This window comes from Labrus mixtus, chromosome 14 (genome assembly GCF_963584025.1).
Source record: "Labrus mixtus chromosome 14, fLabMix1.1, whole genome shotgun sequence".
In the NCBI taxonomy this organism is placed as follows: domain Eukaryota; kingdom Metazoa; phylum Chordata; class Actinopteri; order Labriformes; family Labridae; genus Labrus; species Labrus mixtus.
The window spans coordinates 6,344,580-6,364,308 of record NC_083625.1 but is presented as its reverse complement, the minus strand read 5'-3'; the positions used below and the strand labels follow the sequence as shown (position 1 = coordinate 6,364,308).

The following is a 19,729-nucleotide window of genomic DNA, read 5'->3' as shown; positions in this document are numbered from 1 at the left end:
CTGTTCATGTTCTGAATGCTTCATGGAGCTCTTACCAAAATTCAGACAAGAAAATTATATTCCACATGCTGGTTCTCTATTTCATTTTTCATACTATATCCATACCAGGATAAGGTGTTTGTCCTGCGGAAGCAAACTGGCTCACAAGAGGATTATCCTCTTCATATTGCAAGTGACAGTTTGCTGTGCAAAGCATATTGCGATACCATCAGTTGGCCTGCTTTCTTTTAGACAAACACCAGCGCTTCACATGCGCTAGCTTGCTAAATAATTGGCTTTTCCATTACAACAAATGTCATATTTCCAGGTAGCTTGTACAAGCAGTAAACGTACAAGCTAACCCTGCAGTGGGCATGCACTTCTGGTGGCCCAATTTGAATGTTGTGTTTACAAGCTGACTAACATTGCTACTGACTCTACCTCTAAGAAAGCCTTCATGCACCCTACATAATGGTAACCATTTATATTAACAGAGACATGCTGCGTGTTGATATTTACCACCCACTCTTTCTGCAAGACGCAAGTCCACAGCCTCTTTAGTGCTGGTTTGTAAAAAAAAAAAAAAGATAAGCGACTGAATGAGTCACAGAAAGACAGATGTGTCTGGATAGTTATTAAAAACTTTAGAGCAAATATATAACTTCTGGTCACGGGTCTGATCGATGCAGACAACCTGGAAAACTTTTATCAGAGCTACAGCGTGCAAATCTAGTCATCAAAAACCTGCTTCATTATTCATTACACCTTACCTAAATGATCAGATATCATCAAAAGCCACAGATAAGAGATAACAGCCACATGGTGTACTTTTATTACGTAAAACCTCTATTAACCACTTTTACCACAGTCTCGGAAAGTAAGTGGTGTTTTCTAATTCAAAGATTCAACACATCCTGCCTCATAAAACCAGCCTATTTCCTGTAATGAACTCTATTTTAAAGAAGGTTTGTCATGGTGATCGTGATGTTAAATTGACTTCCTGGATGAGACAGTTATAGAAGCCTGCAGCGAGATGTGATATATACATCGGTAACTCATGAATAATTATCTCACACATTGGAGAAAGTGTTTTAAAAGACTGTTTAAGGACAGCTAAATAACAGAATACACTATATAATTAATTTCTGACATAATATCTAATGTGTTCTAAGTTCAGAAAATGTTGTAGACAGGTTAAGATTAGTGACCTTGAATTGAATTTCTTGTTGACCTTTGTGACCTTTGAGGATCTGAATGCCTTCATGCAGTCTGCATGTGAATCCATCCTGCACAAGTCTCATCCTCAAAGCCAGCCTATCTTTTTAGACACGCTGCAAGTTTGCTTTTGCATGGTTTTAGGTGATAATAAAGCATGTGCATGTGTTTTTATTACAAAGTTTCAGCCGTTGCATTTTATTCCTGAGTTTGCATTTGCTTTTGGATGTGCAGCGTTTCTTAATATCCATCCATCAATTATCTTTTGCCCCTTTTCCTGTTAGGGGTCGCAGGGATTCTTTAGCCAATCCCAGCAGTCATTGGGCGAGAGCGTTTCTGAATATGCTGCACGTTTTTCTAAATGTGCATGTTTCAAAAGTTGCAGAGCCTTTGACCCCTACCGTAGACATGTTATAAGCTACAGACAATTCCCTACTGAAAAAATGCATGTGACTTGAATAACACACAAATGCAGTGATGTTCACACATGACAAACAGTTTGTAAATGCAGATTGAACGGTTATATAAATGTGGATTTCTATTACATAAATAAAAACAATAAATATTTGTGTGATTTTCTTATATGTGGATTTTTCTTTTTGCATTCATATACAACGATAAATATTTGTGTGTGCATTGAAAAATATTTTTGTGGATAGAGCTCACCTAAAAATAATCATAAATTGTGATTCCTTCTGTGTGCATTCATTCATATTGAGACCCATCAAACTTCATAGATTTATGCATTACATTTTATTGCATAAAAAACTGCAATCTTTAAAAACATATGCATTGGGTTTATTAATGACAAAAACAGCATTGCATATTTCCTGAAAAACACCGGTCAGTTGTGAAATGTCAAAAAATGACATATAAAAGTAAAACTTATTTACTCTTTACAATGAAATGTAACAGACGTGGGCCCTTTTTTGTACAGGTAGCTTTCTGAGTCATTATAAAATGCTGATAAGACATTTCAAATTTCAATACACGTCAACAATCTTAAAAGACTAATTTGGACATTTAATTAACTAACTGAGTTCAATTAAATTTAATCTGAACAAATTATGATAATAAAAAAAAGTACTTCAATATTGATAATATATCACACCAATTCATTTAATTTAACATTTTTCCTGTGACTTTCACAAAACAATTGACTGTAGGAACCAATGGCTATAATCCTTCAACATTAAAAATAAACATTAGAAATTCAAAGGGAGACACTGAACAGGTCCAAAAAGTACATCTCGACTACAAAAAAAGAAAACAAACATATGTACAAAACGTTATATGTCATAAATGAGGAAGAATGTAATAATTACTCATTGAGGAAATTGTCAGAAAATATCCCTTCAAAACTTGAGAGGTAAAGTTTTTTGAGGTATGAGTGTTTATATATTTCTCGATATAGTTTGGACTGAGATTTGTAAACAACCATTTCTAACACAATCAGGCAGTATTATCCTAACAGGTCACATAAACCCTTCATATATAAAATGTACTAAAGAAATAAATATGTACAACATAAGTCTGTAAGAGGATGTAGGCACGGTGAATTGGCACACTTTATTTGGTGCATAAAAACTGTATAAGCCAGCAGGTAAATACTTTTAAATCATGTGCTGTGCTCGCTAAACTTTCATCATCTATTTCTAGTCAGTTTACGACATCATCGTCAGCCTCTCCATTTACTGCTACTCCCATTGTTTCGCACAGCTTGAGTCCAGCCAGAATCTCCAAAAACTCCCTTTAATTTGAATTTGATTACAATGTTTTCGTTTGGATTATCCATTGTGGTTTTCACAACCTCAAGATTTAGAATTGTACAGAGGTTCATTAAGTCCAAAGAAGACAAAAATCAGATACTGAAGAGCATCACTGTTGATATGCAACGATATGCGACACGGACACTCACAAAGCGGACGACTTCCACGATTAGCTAACATAAATATTGAGATTGTGAACTTTTAGACGGCACATCTCAACTGTGTTTGAACTTATTTACAATACAGTATAAAAATATTCATAAGCAAACTAAAAGCACAAATCTAACAGCCACTCCTAGAAATAAATACCTTCATTCAGTTTATAAATGATGAACTCATTCCAGTTAGAGATGAAGTTCTTCTCAGAGTCTCTTAAACCAGACCTTATAGAGATACTGCTACAATTTGATTTAAGTGCTTAATTAAGCTTCTTTAAGGATTTAATGATGATCTTTTCATAACCTACTATGTGTGCCTTCCAGAGGTATATTCCTGGACACATATCTTGTTGGCATTGTCCAAATCCCCGTGGAATTTGTATTTACTACAGTATAAATGTTAAGATGCTTCACTATGCAGATGATACCCCGCTTTACCTAGTTGAACCTACTGAGCTAGCATGGTTACCACATGGGTTTGTTCAAACCTAGATTATTGTAACTAATATTACCAAATACACCTTTAATTACTCCAAACCATTGCTCCTTTCACTCTGTTATAAAATGAAGAATATTTTCAAGTTCTCTTCACATCATCAACAGAGAAGTTTGAAGGCACACTGATGTGGTGTTCTGTCATATTTTTAAATACTACACTGTAAAATTTTAATGACTGTTTTTTTACAGGTAGTTTAAACAATAACAGTTATCTATTGCAGCGTTATCTCTCATTGATTCTCTCTGCAGGGCTATGTAGATATGATTCAAGCATTTTGTGTGCACAAGAGAAAACAGTTTGGACCGTTGTCTGATTTCAGTCACTATAACTGAATTAAAATGTATTTTGTCTTTAACTCGCGACCTCAGATATGTTGTTTTTTTCCATAAAAATAACTGTCTCACTGATGGCAAACATCCTGATAAAGTTTTTTTGAATTTTTAAGGCCCTTCAACACATGCACTGCACTTTTGAAGAATCCCGAAATTGTCAAGTTGAGCTGCATGTGTGAATGCATTGGCAGAATTTATTAGCTACACTTTATCCAGAACTTTTCCTGACAGACGACAAGTAAAAGTCTGCAAAAGATTATGGTGAGCCGATGAGTAAACTGTAGGTCATAGTCAGGAAAATTCACTGCTAGGAAGTGGGCGGGTGAGATTATTGGGGATGATGGAGTAAATGTTTAAATCATGCGACCAATGAAAAATAGTCTTCTTGTGTGTGATGAAGCTTCTTTGTTCTCTATTCTGCTTGCCAGCATGTTTTCCATTACCCACATCCTCAAACCAATACGATCTTGATGCACTTCATACTCTTTTCTTCTCACCAGCATGTTTGTTTCCACTGTTTTCAGTAATTGTAATTTTTCTGAAAACATACAGCATTTATATTAAGGCAAAAAATGTCATATAATGTGAGACCCTGTTGCTACGTCCGCCATCTTAAATATATTGTTATCATTTCTTTGGGACTCGTGCAGCATCCATTCTACCTCATGTCCTTTCTCCTAAGCCACTCCCCCCACTCTTCTGACAGCGAAAATCTCCCATTGTGAGGGACATGTGTTAAAAGGGAAACACTGGAAAATGTGAGGGGCAGGCTGTCCTTAAAATGTCTTGAAATTGTTTGGAGTGCATGTGTGAAAGGGGCTATAGTTTTATAATATCGTCAGCCCAATTGTCACATTCAACTGTTTGTCATTCACCATGTGCTCTAACCTGACACCCAGTTATGTGTGGTTGTCTTCACCCTCTGAGGAAACCCATAAGGCCCAGCCGCGGGGTCAAAGTTAAAGTCAAGTGCCCCGCCATCCATGAGGGTGTCATGTAGGACGGTCTCCATGTCGCACTCAAACCTCTCGATGGACATGTTGTCCAGGTCGCTGGGTAGCCGCTCATGATGAATGTGTTGGTGAACTGGATTTAAACCCCTGAAGCTATTGTTGCTCGCTGAAACATCAGAAGGGTAAGCTGGGTGTCCACGGGGTAGTTGCATACATGTCCTAAGGCTGTTCATTCGAGGAGGAGCCCCTGACAGTCCATTGCGACTAGTCAGGGGGATCATGTTACAGCTATTCAAGTCTCGTGAGGTTGAAGGACCCCGGCTATGTATAACTTGTGGACTCACATGAGGAACTGGGTGACTCTGTAAAGAATTCAACATTTTAACCCCATTACGACCCCCCATGTGGCTCTGGCTGCTGTAAGTGGGCATTAGCCCGCCTGCCCTCCCAACCTGAGCCAGCTGTGTATCACTAGAGGGCATCATGTCCCTACTGGATTCTGCATCTAAGGTCAACAGCTCTTTCAGTAGGCCAGCAGGGCTGATATACGGGTTCTCATAAGCCCCAAAGCCTGGCTTAGTCTCTGGAAGTATCTGCATTGGAGCAGGGGACAGGGAGTTCATCCTCACCTGGCTGTACACACGCTTGTGGTAGTCCTGCTGTGGGTGTGCGATCAAACAGGTGGAGCTGTAGGGGCTACTCTGAAGCATGGCAGCATTTGGGGAATGAGAGGAGTCAGGACCCAGCTGGGAGGATTTAGGAAACACCAGGTTAAGGTTATCCAGCAGACTATCCATGACCCCCTCTTGGCGATGTCGGCCCACAGGTCCATCCATCTCGGACAAGCTCGGCAGGGGGGAGGTTATCTTGGTCCCTGCAGCTTTAGGATACATCATGTGGCCATCGGACTCCACTAGGTCATCCTGTTCAGAAGGGAAAGGTGAATGGCGACCACTCAGGGTGCTGGCGTCAGAGCTGGTGCGTGTCCTAAAGGAGCTCCAGGCTTCAAAGTCCTCGTTGCTGTGGGAGTTTGGGCTTCCCATCCAGTTAGAGTACTGGGAGCCAGGACTGCCAGCTCCCTCAACCCCTTCCTGTAGAGCCATCTGGGAATCATAACATAAAGTTTACACAGGCTGACGAAAAAATATCAGTTGATTAATAACCTACATCAAATTAAAATAAATAATTTATCATCGAGAGAATTCCATCATTTGCCAAGATTAGGATGAGAACATTAACCCATTGATGTTAACCCTAGAATTGTATGACTATTCCTTTAACCTAAAGTCAGCAGAATTGTGAGAAGAAATCTATAGCCTAACAACAAACACTGATTTTAAGAGCATGATAGCCTTGTTGAAAAACCGTACCTTTTTCTTTGAGGCCCTCCCTCTGCTCTTGGCCAGTTTACTGTTGTTGTCCATGGAGGCAGCTCTGCGTCGAGGTGACTTTCCACTCTTTCCCCCCTCCGGGTTCAGCATCCACCAGGAGCTTTTTCCTGTTCCCTCGTTCTGTATGCGCACAAAGCGACTGTGCAGCGACAGGTTGTGTCTTATGGAGTTCTGAACAGGAACAGAGAGGAAATTTGTAAGTTGTCTTTATTTTAATTAGCACTGAAAGCCTTCTATGCAAATACAAATTGACCCTTCGGTGTAAAGAAAAAAATAAGCACTTGTGGCATTACCACGTGTTGCTCTTCAGTAGGAATTTAAAAAAAGGAGGTGTTATGCTGAAGGGGAAAGGTTTGTGAATTTTCAGACAGAGCAGAGTAGTTGTAGAGTGTGATGTTAAATCCATTCCCGCCTCATGCTCAACATCTAAAGACATGAAGGGTGTATATGAGGAACAACTCTGCTCCTCAAACTGAAAAAATACATACTGGAGAAACCTTTATTGGACCAATCAGATACAATCAATCACAGCTCATGTACAAAACGATCCTCTCTGTGTGTTTCATCTTACAATTACTCAACTGAAAGATGAAGTAAAAAAATCTCCTGAGTAAGACAGAATATACCTCCCTACGTATGTCCATGTGGTCCCATTCGTCCTTGTGCTAACATGTATACATCTAAATCATTGTTCAGTCTGTTTTCTCTAATGCTATGTTATGAAACCTAAAAAGAACGCAGCGGCGTCTCCTGCGGTAATTCTCTCAGGAAGAAAAACAACGATGGTTGAGGAGGTCATGCAGGACACACACGTAATGTACTGTCTGGTCTCTCTGAAGAACAAAATCTTCCAAATACACAACCCATTTCTGCTCTGGATGGTGGGCACAATAAAGGACACTAGCAGGGAATTCCCCCAAATACCCATGTGAGTTCAAACACAGCTCCCTGCAGTTAGTAAAGCCAGATGTCCCAAACCACAGGATTCAACGGGGATGCACACAGCATGGAGATAAAGACACTCACAGTGAAACAATAGATGGATTGTTTGAGTGTGTGCTTTCGGCAAATGTATTCAGCGCAGATGTGAAGATAGTGTATCATATCAATGTCAATGTGTCACAATGTTAAACAGAATTATATGTTAGTATTCTGTACGGTTTATTCCCAAATAATTCAGTAAAATAATACTGACTCTTCTTAGAGGAAAAACTCCTAAAATTAAATAAGTATTTCACATTGAAAATGTTTCTTTTTAAGTAAGAAAAAACCTCATTCATACACTTTTTAAAGCTGGACAAGGAAGCCTCACAACAGAATCATAATTGTAGAAAGAGGACAAGTATTGTTTCAGATGAGAGTCCCCATATGGAGGCACTGAACCACTGCAGCCACCAGTGCCTCCCACTAAACATCAACAGCAGTGTTGTCTCATCCTCATGCTCTGAGTGGAGGCAGTGAGCTGTGCACGAATCAGAAGTTTCTACTGAAAAAGAAAGCATGGGGAGGTTACAGGGTTCGAGCGAGGATGGGGAGGGTGACATAGTGAGATGTTTTTGCCGGCAGAGCTGAGGTCAATGAGTTCACTGAGCGCTGAACACGAGCTCCTCAGCCGGCGCTGACAGAGACATGCAAACAGGTTGGATGGAGCGGGAACAGGGAGGAGAAGCATCAAATGTGACATGCTGGCTAAGGACTGCCTCACCACAACAGAACCCACCCCCACTGATCAAGACTCCTCCCCTTTTCTTCCACCGAGTTTTAAAACAAGGCTTCCTGTGTCAGAGGACAACCTGCACATGCATAGAGAGCCTTGAGGTGCAGTTTACACTCATTGCATGACTGCAAAATGTAATGCTTAGTCTCATTAGTGATCTCGTGACCTTTAATGCTCCCCTTTTCACTCTGTACAGATAATTTCTAAATGTGAAAGCAAAGACAGGAAATGAGTCATTAGTGGAGGACCTGAGATCTGTACAGATGCTGCACAGGCGTCACCGTCTAGAAACCAACTTCTGTCCCACTAACTGAATGGTATGGTTTGAATTTGGGCTGCAGAAAAATGTCATAATTATCACAATATGGGCATTTGCAAAAAAAAAAAAAGCACACCACAAAAGACTATCACAATAGATAAGAGAAGTTATTTCATGTAAAAACAAGCAATGCTTTCTTGCAGCAAGAGTATATTTTACCTGGTGGATGGCGGCCTGGGTAAAAATGTTCATGCTATCATACCATTATTAAGTTACATGATGCTCAGGCTAGTTGGTATCAACGCTCAGAAAACTTCATGCCACATAAAAGGTGAATAAAATGATTTGATTTATTTTGGATCAGAAGAAACATTTTAAAAACTTGAGTTTTGTGTTAAACTTGAAGAAGAGCAAATAGACAGAACAACTGTGATTTATTGCAAATATGCACCATTTAATATTTGTTAGTTTTTCACACACTTTATATCTTAAATGCATTATTGACCATTGAACTGTTAAGGCACAGTGAGAGTGTTTCCTCTATAGTGCAGGCCTCGTTTGAACATGCCTCAGATCACTTGTGATATGCAAATGCTCACCGCCTCTGATTAGAGCCCACAATAGATCATGGACTGCATGACTGGGCCCTGGGAAGAACTATTCTCTGCACGGCCTGGGATAATCCTTGTCTCAGACAGACCTCACCTCAGCCCAAAGAGAACAAAAGACGTCCCCCGCCTCACTAATTCAGGAGGTGCCTCATTCACACATTATTCCTCTGAAAGCCCGACCCAAGGTGGCCTATAAGCATCTTTGTTGCTAAACTTTTTTATAAACTGATTGTTATGGCCCTCACTTTTGAGTGACTTTAAAAGGGTAAAATATGGGCACCTGTAGCTGCAAAACATATGTGAATGTGAGACATAAAAAAAACCTTAAATGATCTTTATTGACCTTTCTCTGAGACTGTGGAAGTTCCCAGGCATAGATTAGGCAGCCTTTCAAACAGAAGGTTGATCGAGATTTAAGACACTAATACGTTATATCCTTGGAGAAATATAACAAGACAATGCTGCTTTTCCTTTGCACATCTTTTCCAGAAAACTCAAAATCTTGCATTGTGTTTGTGTATGATGCAGGCAGGGGACACTTCAGCTGATATGGGGGATTTAAAAGTCAGTTCCGCATCATTCAAACTTTGCAAAAACCTTTTAAAAAAGGAGGAATGCTTTTTCTTGTTGCTCCTGGTGTCACAATGGTGCTAAATCTGTCTATAATTAACACTACATTGACTTATGTGTGGGTTTTAATGTCACTCTGGGTCAATTGGTGAAAGGGCACCAGAAATGGGAACAGTCCTTTTGCCTCTGACAGACACTTTTTTTTCAGTCTGCCCTTAAAAATGCCACATTAAGAACAGCAAGCAGAAACCAGTGGACTGTCCTGCTCTGAGACGACCTGCTGCGACCCAGCTCAGATCTATACTAGAACATATTTTGGAAATCAAACCACCAATATACAACTTTTCAAATGAATCCAGTGTCCTGAAATCACATGTGATTGATCTTATATAGACACACTGCGGCAGCCTGAAATGACTCCGCCTACTGGACTTCAAAACAATCACATTGACACAGCTGCTGCTTCTTGTGTAGTGAAGCATGAGGCCTGCAGTAACGGTCACAGGATAAGTAAACAAACAGAGCCCCGTTTCAGGGACAGGTGCAGCCCCAGAGAAAGTGGCCTCACTTGCTACACTTTTAACGTTTTACATACTCTCTTTACAGAACACAACCACATACAGGACGGAGGATCTCCCAGGAGAAGAGCCTCTGTAGAGCAGCTGCTGCTCAAATCATAACTTAGTTCTGTATGAATGATGAGGCCCTTTGGTTGTCACAAAAGATGGTATTTTCAAGTTACAAATTGATTCATTTGAACCTTTAAGATTTATTTATACTTTGCATTAAAACACACTCAAATCGGACTAACTATGACAGAAACCATATTTGATGAGGTTTGTTTGGAAACGTATTATCATTTTCTAGTTTCTGCTGTGAGTTCCACTGGTTTGGATAACCTCAAAAAAGTTTCTTCTCATGTGCAACAATGTTTTTTTGTCATCAATTATTTTGTAAAATTACATGTTTTTTTTTTTACTATTCAGAATGATCCTCGCCTCTCTCCAAGTGACAGCTGGGAGGCGCTCTAGCCCCGAACAAACTTGAATTTGATAAGCGATAAGATGATGGATGGATGAGTGTATGGACAAGAGGATTGGTGATGAATGGATCGGTAGATGCATGATTATATGGATGGGCCAATTGGTGTATGGATTGAAGTTAGGAATACGCTGAGAGATAACGATCATTATCTTGTTTCTTTGCATTCTCAGCATTCTAGTGTTACCCTTCTTTAATCTTTTCTCATGCAGTCTTTTAAAAGTATTTTAAAAATACAAAAATAAGTTTACAACTAACAGGTAAGTATTCCACATTGAGAATTGCTACCAGTCTACCTGTGAAATATAATGAAAGAGCACAGATCTCACAGTGATTACAGTAAAAGAATAAGCCACTTCCTGACAATGTCTTCCTGTGCACCCACCCCCCCTCCCTCTCTTCTCCTCTGACCCAGGAAGTGCTAACAGTGTAGCGCAAGCGGGACCTGAGTTTCTGTTACAGTGGGTGGGTAAAAAAAGACGAGCTCTGCTGCAGATGAAAGACAACACTCAAGTTCAGTGTGGAGACCGTGTCACCTCTTCATGGCTGCAGGCACAATGCAGGCTACTTGATTAACACTGTGCATCAAACTGAATGACCTACTTCTCCAATTGCTTCAAAGCAGACCCATGAAAAGCCATGCTGAGCTTTGTGTCTGGAGTTGCGTCTTGGAGTGACACGAGGAGTGGGCAAATGACAAAGATTGACTGTTAAACACTTATGAGATATTGATTTAAAGGATTAAAAATAACACTTAAGTCATACTAAATACTCAAAAACACCAAGCTGATTAAACTTGATCTTAAATCTCAGCCTGAGCTTGAGTCTGGTACGCATTCTTTGCACACTTTAAAGGGTAAAAAGGCCAACTCATTTGCAGGATTGGACATTAATCTCAATTACTCTTTATCCGGCTTCTTTTCTTCAGGTCATATTTCCCCCCCGGCCACTCGCATCCTTTATACTTTGCATAATAGACTTGAGGCCAGGTTCTTTTTGTGAGCATAATAAAGAAGGGGGGGACTATTGTCCTGTGTGTGCATGCTGGAGGACAATGGAAAAACCTACATGCCACAGATTCCACAGGCTCATACATGTGTAGATGAAGACTGTACACAGGCCTCAGCTCACAGCCAGCCAGTCAGCTGACTGCTCCCCTCAGGCCACTGGTTGCTCCTCTTGAAAAGCCCCTGCCCCAAGCCTCCCTTTCCCAAGCTTTCAGTGGGCCTCTTAAGTTCAGCCCCCACGTTTTAACCTTGTGATGCTAAGACAAATAGAAGGCAGCTATTTTTAAAAAAATTTATGCATCTTTTAGTGAAAATTGACCCTGAACTCAATGACATATGGGAAAGTTAACTCTAGAATATCTCCTCTGACTTTATGGACATTTCTAAAGTATCCACAGGCATGTTATTGTTAGTCCAATATGCAGTTATTGACATAAAGGAGCTGTGAGCTAAATGCTAATGCCAGCACGGTAAGGTCCACATGCTAACATTCTTACAATGACATTACCTGCTGGGGTTTAGTAAGTCCAGTGTTCGCTATTTTCAGTATCTTTGTAAGCATGTTAGCAAGCTCGCTAGAGAAATGTTGTACACATTTTCACTCATGGAACTGTTTTCATGTGAGTACTTTTATAGAAAACCCAAATACTGTTATGCTGTAATTTATACGACGGGTGTAAGGCCGGGAATCAGACAATCAGACGTCTATTACCATTTATTTATGGTGATAAATTAATGATAATAATGTAGCGTTCAGACACTTCCTTGCTAAGAATGTGCTAAGCTAAGAAGTGGTTGAATGCTAACATTAGCTATTAGTTAGCTACTGGGTTTAGAAATAAGTTGTTTTTTACTTTGACATTTTTCCAGATCTGTCTTTGGATTTCACTAAAATGTTCATTATAATTGAGCTTTCCATCCTGGGTATGGAAAAAACATCCAATATCTGAAGACAACCCCAAATGCTGTTGTCATGGTGATACTAGTTGGTTATTACCTTATTAGTACTTGAAAATACTAAGCTAGCACTAGCCTTGGCTACAGGACAGTTTGCGCTCCACGTCCAGTAGGGGGCACTTTCATCGGCTGTCGCTCGATTTTGAGGGATGATGTTGTTCAAATTGAATTTTTCCATTTAGCTACTCAGCTCATCTAGAATAAATACCGTCAGTGTTGTCTGTCACTAGTTTCCACAGCGGGGATATGCAAACATCAGGCGCCGGGCGGTGTAATCAACAGGGTTATTTGAAGTGAAGGGCCTCTTTTGATACCAGTGTTTAATGATATAGTAAGACAGACCACATCACAACAGGCATTGATTGCACACATAACTGAAGGCTGCCACTTTAAAACTGCCTATTTATCCAAAGAGCACTGGTGCATAAACAGAGCAAACAGCCTTTTGCTTGTTTAGCACTTTAAAAAAAAAAAAAAAAAAAAGACCTCAACACGCCTCGTAACCTTAAAGAAGTTCAAGAGCTGTAGGTGAACGCTGTGTCTTACTATCCAGACCTACAGTACATGTTTTGAAATAAACGCACCAGAACCTTTGTGCCAGTTAAACTCAGGGTTGCGTCTTCCTGTTCCAGTATTAAATGTCACAGTTCACTGAGAAAAACAGAGGCAGTACCAGTAAGATGTACCTTGTGTACTCATTTCTACTTATAGACCCACCAACATCCCGGGGGAACACGGCCTCCCAGTTGATAGGGGGGCTTGCCTTGCAGCGAAGGGACTGCGACTGCTGACTTGCCGCACAGTTTTTGGAGGGAAAACAAAACACGTCCATAACATGGGGGGGGGGGGGGAGACAGGAAGCTGTAGCGGCAGAGCAGCATCGCCCTCGTCCTGCCCTCCACCCACCTTCAGTTTTTTAAGGTGGAGTTGTATAATCACTAAGGTTCAAACTCAACGCCCTCCACCCACCATGAGGTCTCTGGCATACCTCTATCTGTCATTACAATCAGGGACGTTCATGCATGTGGATTCTAAAGTCAATACAAAGGCCAGACTGATGATTTCATTGTGGCAGGACTGTTGAAATCAAAGAGAGGTAGATGCACAAACATGTTCTGTCTCTCCACTTTTTTTTTTTTTTTTTTCCAGCGCTGACCCTCGTGTTTTGTAAGGTGGGGAAGTGAACACATGGCACTGTTTTCCATCCACATAGGCAGGAAATGCATCATAGTTCATTGTGGGGGGACCGTCGTGTTTTTTTAACAGGAAGGTGTAAAAATAACTATTAGCCGGTGGTTCCAAGGCCCAGAGAACGAGCCAACATTTAGGAATGCAGAGGTTGAAGTAGAGATGTGTTGATTTAATATCAGAGATAAACACGTCGCAGCTATTGTTCCTAATAGCACTCTGCTGCTTCGTTGAATGTAACACGATGAACTACAGCAGAACTCTTTCCTCGAAAACACCAAGAACATTCATATTTAATTTTTTTTTTGCAGCAGACTGCTGAAATTGGGCTTAATTCTGAAATAAGAAGTCTCTACTATGCTAAAAGGGCTTTTGTGCAAGTCGCTTCACACTCGGCTGATCTGTAGTTGATATAATTTCCGGAGCAACATTAAAATATATATGAATAAAAGAAATGCATTCCATTATGTAGAGTGAGAGTGGGTATTACAGGGCTACACAGGGATCATTTTTATATAAGAAACTCATGATACATCATAATATCTGATTAACTGAAGAATATTATATGCCAGCAAACAGTCAACATGCGAGATCAATGTATTTATTCACTGCAATTTAGTGTCCGTTTCACCTCTTATTCTGCTTTAACCTTAAACCTCTTCGCTCTCTCTCTCTCTCTCTCTCTCTCTACCATTCACATTACCCTCTTTCATGTTATAAGGGCCACTCTGAGGAGGCATGAAGAAATGATGTGGTGAGTCAAATTGGCAAATCCTTTTTCATGCAAGTCAGGAGGTCGACATTTGATCTCACTCTTATGTCAGATGTTGCTTTTCTCTAAATGACAAATATTCTACCTTTTTCCGATTTGGATTAGACAAATATTGCATGTTTATTAACGGGTGCTATATTAGCTATGAGGATGAAACAGGGTCAAACTTTGAATAAAACCAGGAATAGTCTGATCTCTTTGTCTTTTGAACAAACTGATGGACGCAATGTTTTCAGTGTAGAGCCAAGATAAAGAGTGTTGTGTGTATTGCAGATATTTGGTCATAAACCAGAGTGCTTGATAAACTAATACTTCAAACAGATGGCGGTGTATAATATAAAGTTGAAATATTGCCAAAGTTACTAAAAATGTATCAAGAGGCCGGGTGTCCATAGCCTAGCGTTTATGTCGTGCAGTGGCTAAAGTCTTTATCGCAGCGGGTTGAATCCATCCTTGGCCCTTTGCTGCATCTCACCCCCCTGCTCTCTCCTCCCAACCTGTCCTTTCTGTCTTCAGCTGTCCTATCTAATAAAGGCAAAAAGGCCAAATAAATAACTTTTTTTAAATCCCCGAGAGCGGAACATGAACGTGAGGTTTAAACGTTCTTGTCTATGTTACAGTTCTGAAGACATGTTACTAAAAAACACCAAATGACAATCTACTGATGGCACTATAGAGACCAAGTCTTTGGATAACCAAAGTGCAGGATGACTTATCCTCTGGTTATCATGAATATTTTTGATTCATTTTTGGCATTTTTTTTGCCATTCCATCTGATAGATCTTAAAAGATTTCAATCTGGACCAAAGTGATGGAACATCTTGCCTCCCCTACGTTGCTATCTCCAGAGCGGTGCTGGCTGGAAGTGAAACAGACCGTGGTTGGAAACTTTTTTGGCCTCTTAATTTAAAAAAAAACTCTTCCTACCCTGGAGCTCAATTGAACAACATTGAGGATCACATGAATCCCAAAACTAGGGCTAGATAACAGACCAACTATGTTACAGTAAAATGAGTTAAGGACAGTGTGTTCCTTCCTGATTGGACAAAAGTTATTCAAGTTATATCAAATTAGAGGTAGTGATGTTATACTGACTAAAAGCACTGTTGTGATTTGATTGGAGGCAAAGTGCAGAAGATGACGACAGCAGAGTGATATTCAGTACAACATCACTTGTGTGTTGCTTTAATTGCAGTTATAAAACAGTAAATAGTACTTAAAAGTAATAATCAATGACTGATTATTTTGGGCTCTACCAACTCAACTAATCCACAATGTCACTGAAAATGGACTGTTGCTAAGCAACCCAAATATACTTTTTGGTTGTGTCTGACATTAGAAACTCATTCCTTACTCACTACTCACTATAACCTATAGGGAGTTATATGTAGTGGAGTCTATAGTGCACTCATTGAGCACGATAAAAACACATTTCAGACTACTTGCTCGCCGGGGGTCGACTGTGACGTCTTGATGTCGCACAACTAAAATGTACTAAATGTGTGCTTAAATCCTGCCGAGGATCAATAATAATAACGGTAAAAACAGCATGAACTTCAGTGATAACTTAACTCATACTGAGTTTATGTTTCACAAAACAGTAAAAATAATAAATACATATAAAACTTCATAAATCCTTAAGCCTTTATTAACAAGGCTTCTTAATTTCTGTAAAAAATATATGAAATTTCTGTGTTCAAGTCCGTCTGAGAGCAGTCGAGTCAAACACCACTTTACCCTTCAAAAAAAACTTTGAACAGCAAAGCGTGATGGATCAGTTGTACACTACTTTCCTCAATGCATTGTGGGATACATTGAGTGGACTATATAGGGTATGATTATGCTCACTGACAATTTGGTCACCACCTACAAAATGGCGTATTTATTTACAATATAGTGAATAGTGAGTGGTTTCAGACACAGTGGCTACTTTGTCTCCATGGTTACCACGGACCAGCTTCTTTTTTTTTTTTACATGTATTGGTCAGTATGTCGTAATTTGTCTTAAAGCCAGTGAAATTAAAGTCTGTTGTGTCAGGTGATGAATAAAGACAAACACTACCTGCTGTGATGTTCATTAATCAGAACACCTGGCTGAGGCGGACTGATTCAAAAAAGTGATGTCATAATCTGATGCTACGTTTTTTGTTCAGTCCGTTTACTTAGTCAGAAATAATTCTTGGATGATTGATGTTTGGAGTTATTTTAAAATGTATAGAGCTGTACCCAAATCTGCAGGGTTAATGACAGAAAACATGAGGAGGCCTTATGGTGTTATCCTGAAAGTTTAACTCGTCGGTCCACTTGGACAAACACAAACGCTACCAACAGAAAAGCCACACAGGAGGAAGTGATAGGATAACGAGCAGCGATCCCTCTCTCCGAGCCGTAGCATCCGTAGAGGAAACTCTAGAAGACAGGGACACAGAGATATGAGCGCACAGCTCAGGAATGGAGGATGTTTGACGTTGTTCCCAGCATTCCCTTCTCCCAACTCCTTCCCCTCCGACACACTCCTCAACACTGATTGAGCTGTTTGTGTCGCCTCCTGTTATTGTCAAAGGACTTTACTCTACACTGATTCCCCGGCTATCTGACTGAATTCCCACCAGCCAGTGCAGCTACGGTTTATATGTAACAAAGTGATGCTTAAAGAGCTGCAGAAACATGAAGAAAAGGAGGAAAGGGAGGTTTAGCAGAGCCGTATTTCATAATGTCAGCTGTGATCAAGCTCACAAAGAGGGTGTCAAACAATGGAAACTATATTTGATTGAGGTTCGCGAGGCATTTCCTGACATAACTTGAAAATTACATCTCATCTCAGGAGACTGAACGGGTTACAGGAAGGGGCTGCAAAGCTGAAATATGAACTTGACTCAAATTTTGTTGGAGTGTGCACAATTTAATTGGCAACCACACTGACTTTCTTTGTCTGCTTTTGTCCTGATTTATTTTCTATCCATCACAGTTGAGTAACTTCCTCAACCGGCGAGACAATATTAAGACTTGGATTAACGTGTTTGTGCAGGCGTTAGGCTAATGCTTTTACAACTTGTCCCTTGTACTTTAAACATTTCCAGACAGGAAAGAAGGAAAGCTTTCAAATTTCAGGAATGCACCAGGTTTTCCATTACCCTGGATACGCTGCATAGACTATGACTCAGTATTTTTTTTTTTTTTAAGGTGAAACTCGACGGATTTTTCCACAATGTTTGCAAAGATTTAAAATCTGTGTACATTTGCACAATACTCTCAAACAAGATTTCCACGGTCACTTGCTCTTAAACATTAAACGTAAAGTTGATTATTAAAGCAAAATCTAAATTCCAATAGTCAAATTCTCAATATAAAAATGTGTTTTTTTGCATATAGTTTTACGTCATGAAAGCAGAGAAAGACATGCTCTCACACACATGTATGGGATGTTTACAGTCAGAATTGACTGCTTCTTCCTCCTTGACACATCGATGAGGCGTGTGCTGCCACTGACAGAGGAAACCACTCCAAAACTTCAAAGGTTACTGAGACCACAATGTTCAGCAGCCAATTTCAAGCAAAAAAGTTGCACATTTACAAAACCATTTACAAAAAGTCTACTTTTTGGGAAAGGGAACATTTTTTACTTTCTCCAGCTAATGGGGAAATTAATGAGAAGGTATTAATTGCTAATAATCAATCATTCAGGTTAAATGAATGACCATCAACAACACTCAAAATTGGTATGAAAAAGAAAAAGACCTTTAATGTCAGATTTAAAATTGGTTAATGCAAATCCATGATTGGAGACAAGTTGTGAAAGTTCTGTTCTTATGGAGGTTAAAGGTATCTACAGTACATAGTTTGAAATTGAGTCAATCTTAGCACTGCCTGAGTGGATGACTTTGTGAGTTGATAGTGACGCTCATTGGTCATTTCAAAACTAAATTGAGTAATTTCAGAGACATTTTGCAATTCAAAATAAAGCAACAGAAGCAAGTCATCAACACGATGGGAAAACATCCCCCAAAATCTCTTGATCTTGAAGTGTAAAAGTTGAGATGAGGATCTTGCACATGCCTCAATGCGTGTCATCTATCTGCACAACCCTGCACACTGAGTAGAGCAGATCAGGATGCAACATCTTTGTCTTTGGAACAAATGAGTGCAGGTCTGCTGCCAGGCTGTTTGATGAGTAAGCACAATGAAACGTTCAAGTTTGGTGGTTTTAATCATGGTTTGGATGGTGGGGTTTTTTTTGTTTTTTTTTTACAAAAAGTTTCAAACTTTCCAAACTCACCTTCCAGCCCGCGGAGCTGTTGCTGTCCCCTTTATCCTTGAAGTAAGGCACACTCTTCACCATCCAGTCGTAAATCTGAGACAGCGTCAGCCTCTTCTCAGGTGAGCTGTCTATCGCCTTGGTGATGAGGTCAGCGTACGACATGTTGCCCCAGGCGTTACGACGGGACGAGCTGCTCTTCCTCTGGCCGGGGCCACCCAAAGGTGCGACACCTGGATGAGGCACCTGTTGCTGAGGCGGCAGCTGTGGACCCGGCAGGTGCTGCTGCTGCTGCTGCTGTTGCAGGTGGTGATGAAGATGCAAACAGTTTCCCTCCCGACACAGAAAGTCACTGCAGGGCACAGGCGGTTTCTCCTCCGCATAGCCCTCATAGTCCTCCTCTAACAACCCGAGGTTACTGATGAACTCGGGGTTTCCTCCCGGCTCCTGCTGCACCGACGGGGCTGGGGACGACGTGTTGGAGCTGGCCGGGTCAGTGACCTCCGGACGGGGCAGCGGCCAGGTGCAAGAGCGAGGGCGGGACAGAGGCTCAAAGTCCGGGTCTATCTCGACCGGCTGCGACTGTGTTGGCGCTACCTCAGCCATATCAGAGTCTCTAACCTGTTTTTTCGCTGTCACACAGACACCCACATAAAAAAAACCCACAAAAATCAATTAACGAAAAAAAATACGCAGGTGAAACAAGAAAGCTTCCAGTAGGCTACTATACTAAGAGAAATAAATCTAAACGTGTTGTGTTCAAAGTCTTAATGAAGTTCACTCCATCCTGCACCGACTCGTCAAACCTCTGAAGTCTCCTCCTGTGCTCTCGTGCTCTGTCATAACAGTAGTAGCCTGCAGCGTGTGGTGCTGCCTTCACGGACCACACACATAGTCAGTCTTCCGGGTTGTTACAACTCGGCGGTGCATTCGAGGACGCTTAAGTTTGTTAAATCTTGAAATACAATGTGCGGTTTATTCGTTATTTGCTCATATTTCATGCCTAGTAGTCTCCCTTGAATCTTAAGATATCAGAGCTGTAAAATTAGCAGATTT

General features: G+C 40.5%; 1 protein-coding gene across 2 annotated transcripts; it reads right to left on the bottom strand.

Annotated features, from left to right (window-relative positions):
• Positions 1 to 1,928: 1,928 nt before the first annotated feature.
• Positions 1,929 to 19,508, bottom strand: LOC132988890 (forkhead box protein O1-A-like). Of its 2 annotated transcripts, XR_009675876.1 has the most exons (4): positions 18,695 to 19,508; positions 6,276 to 6,467; positions 4,036 to 6,008; positions 1,929 to 3,969 (listed from the first exon to the last, which is right to left on the bottom strand). XR_009675876.1 is itself a non-coding variant. In XM_061056528.1 (3 exons), the coding sequence occupies exons 1-3, from the start codon at positions 19,277 to 19,279 to the stop codon at positions 4,836 to 4,838; spliced, it is 1,950 nt and encodes a 649-aa protein (XP_060912511.1). In that variant the 5' UTR covers positions 19,280 to 19,508; the 3' UTR covers positions 3,990 to 4,835. The 2 variants fall into 2 exon arrangements, 1 of the variants encoding a protein (XP_060912511.1); XM_061056528.1 differs by lacking the exon at positions 1,929 to 3,969 and having other exon boundaries at positions 3,990 to 6,008.
• Between the last annotated feature and the right edge of the window lie 221 nt (positions 19,509 to 19,729).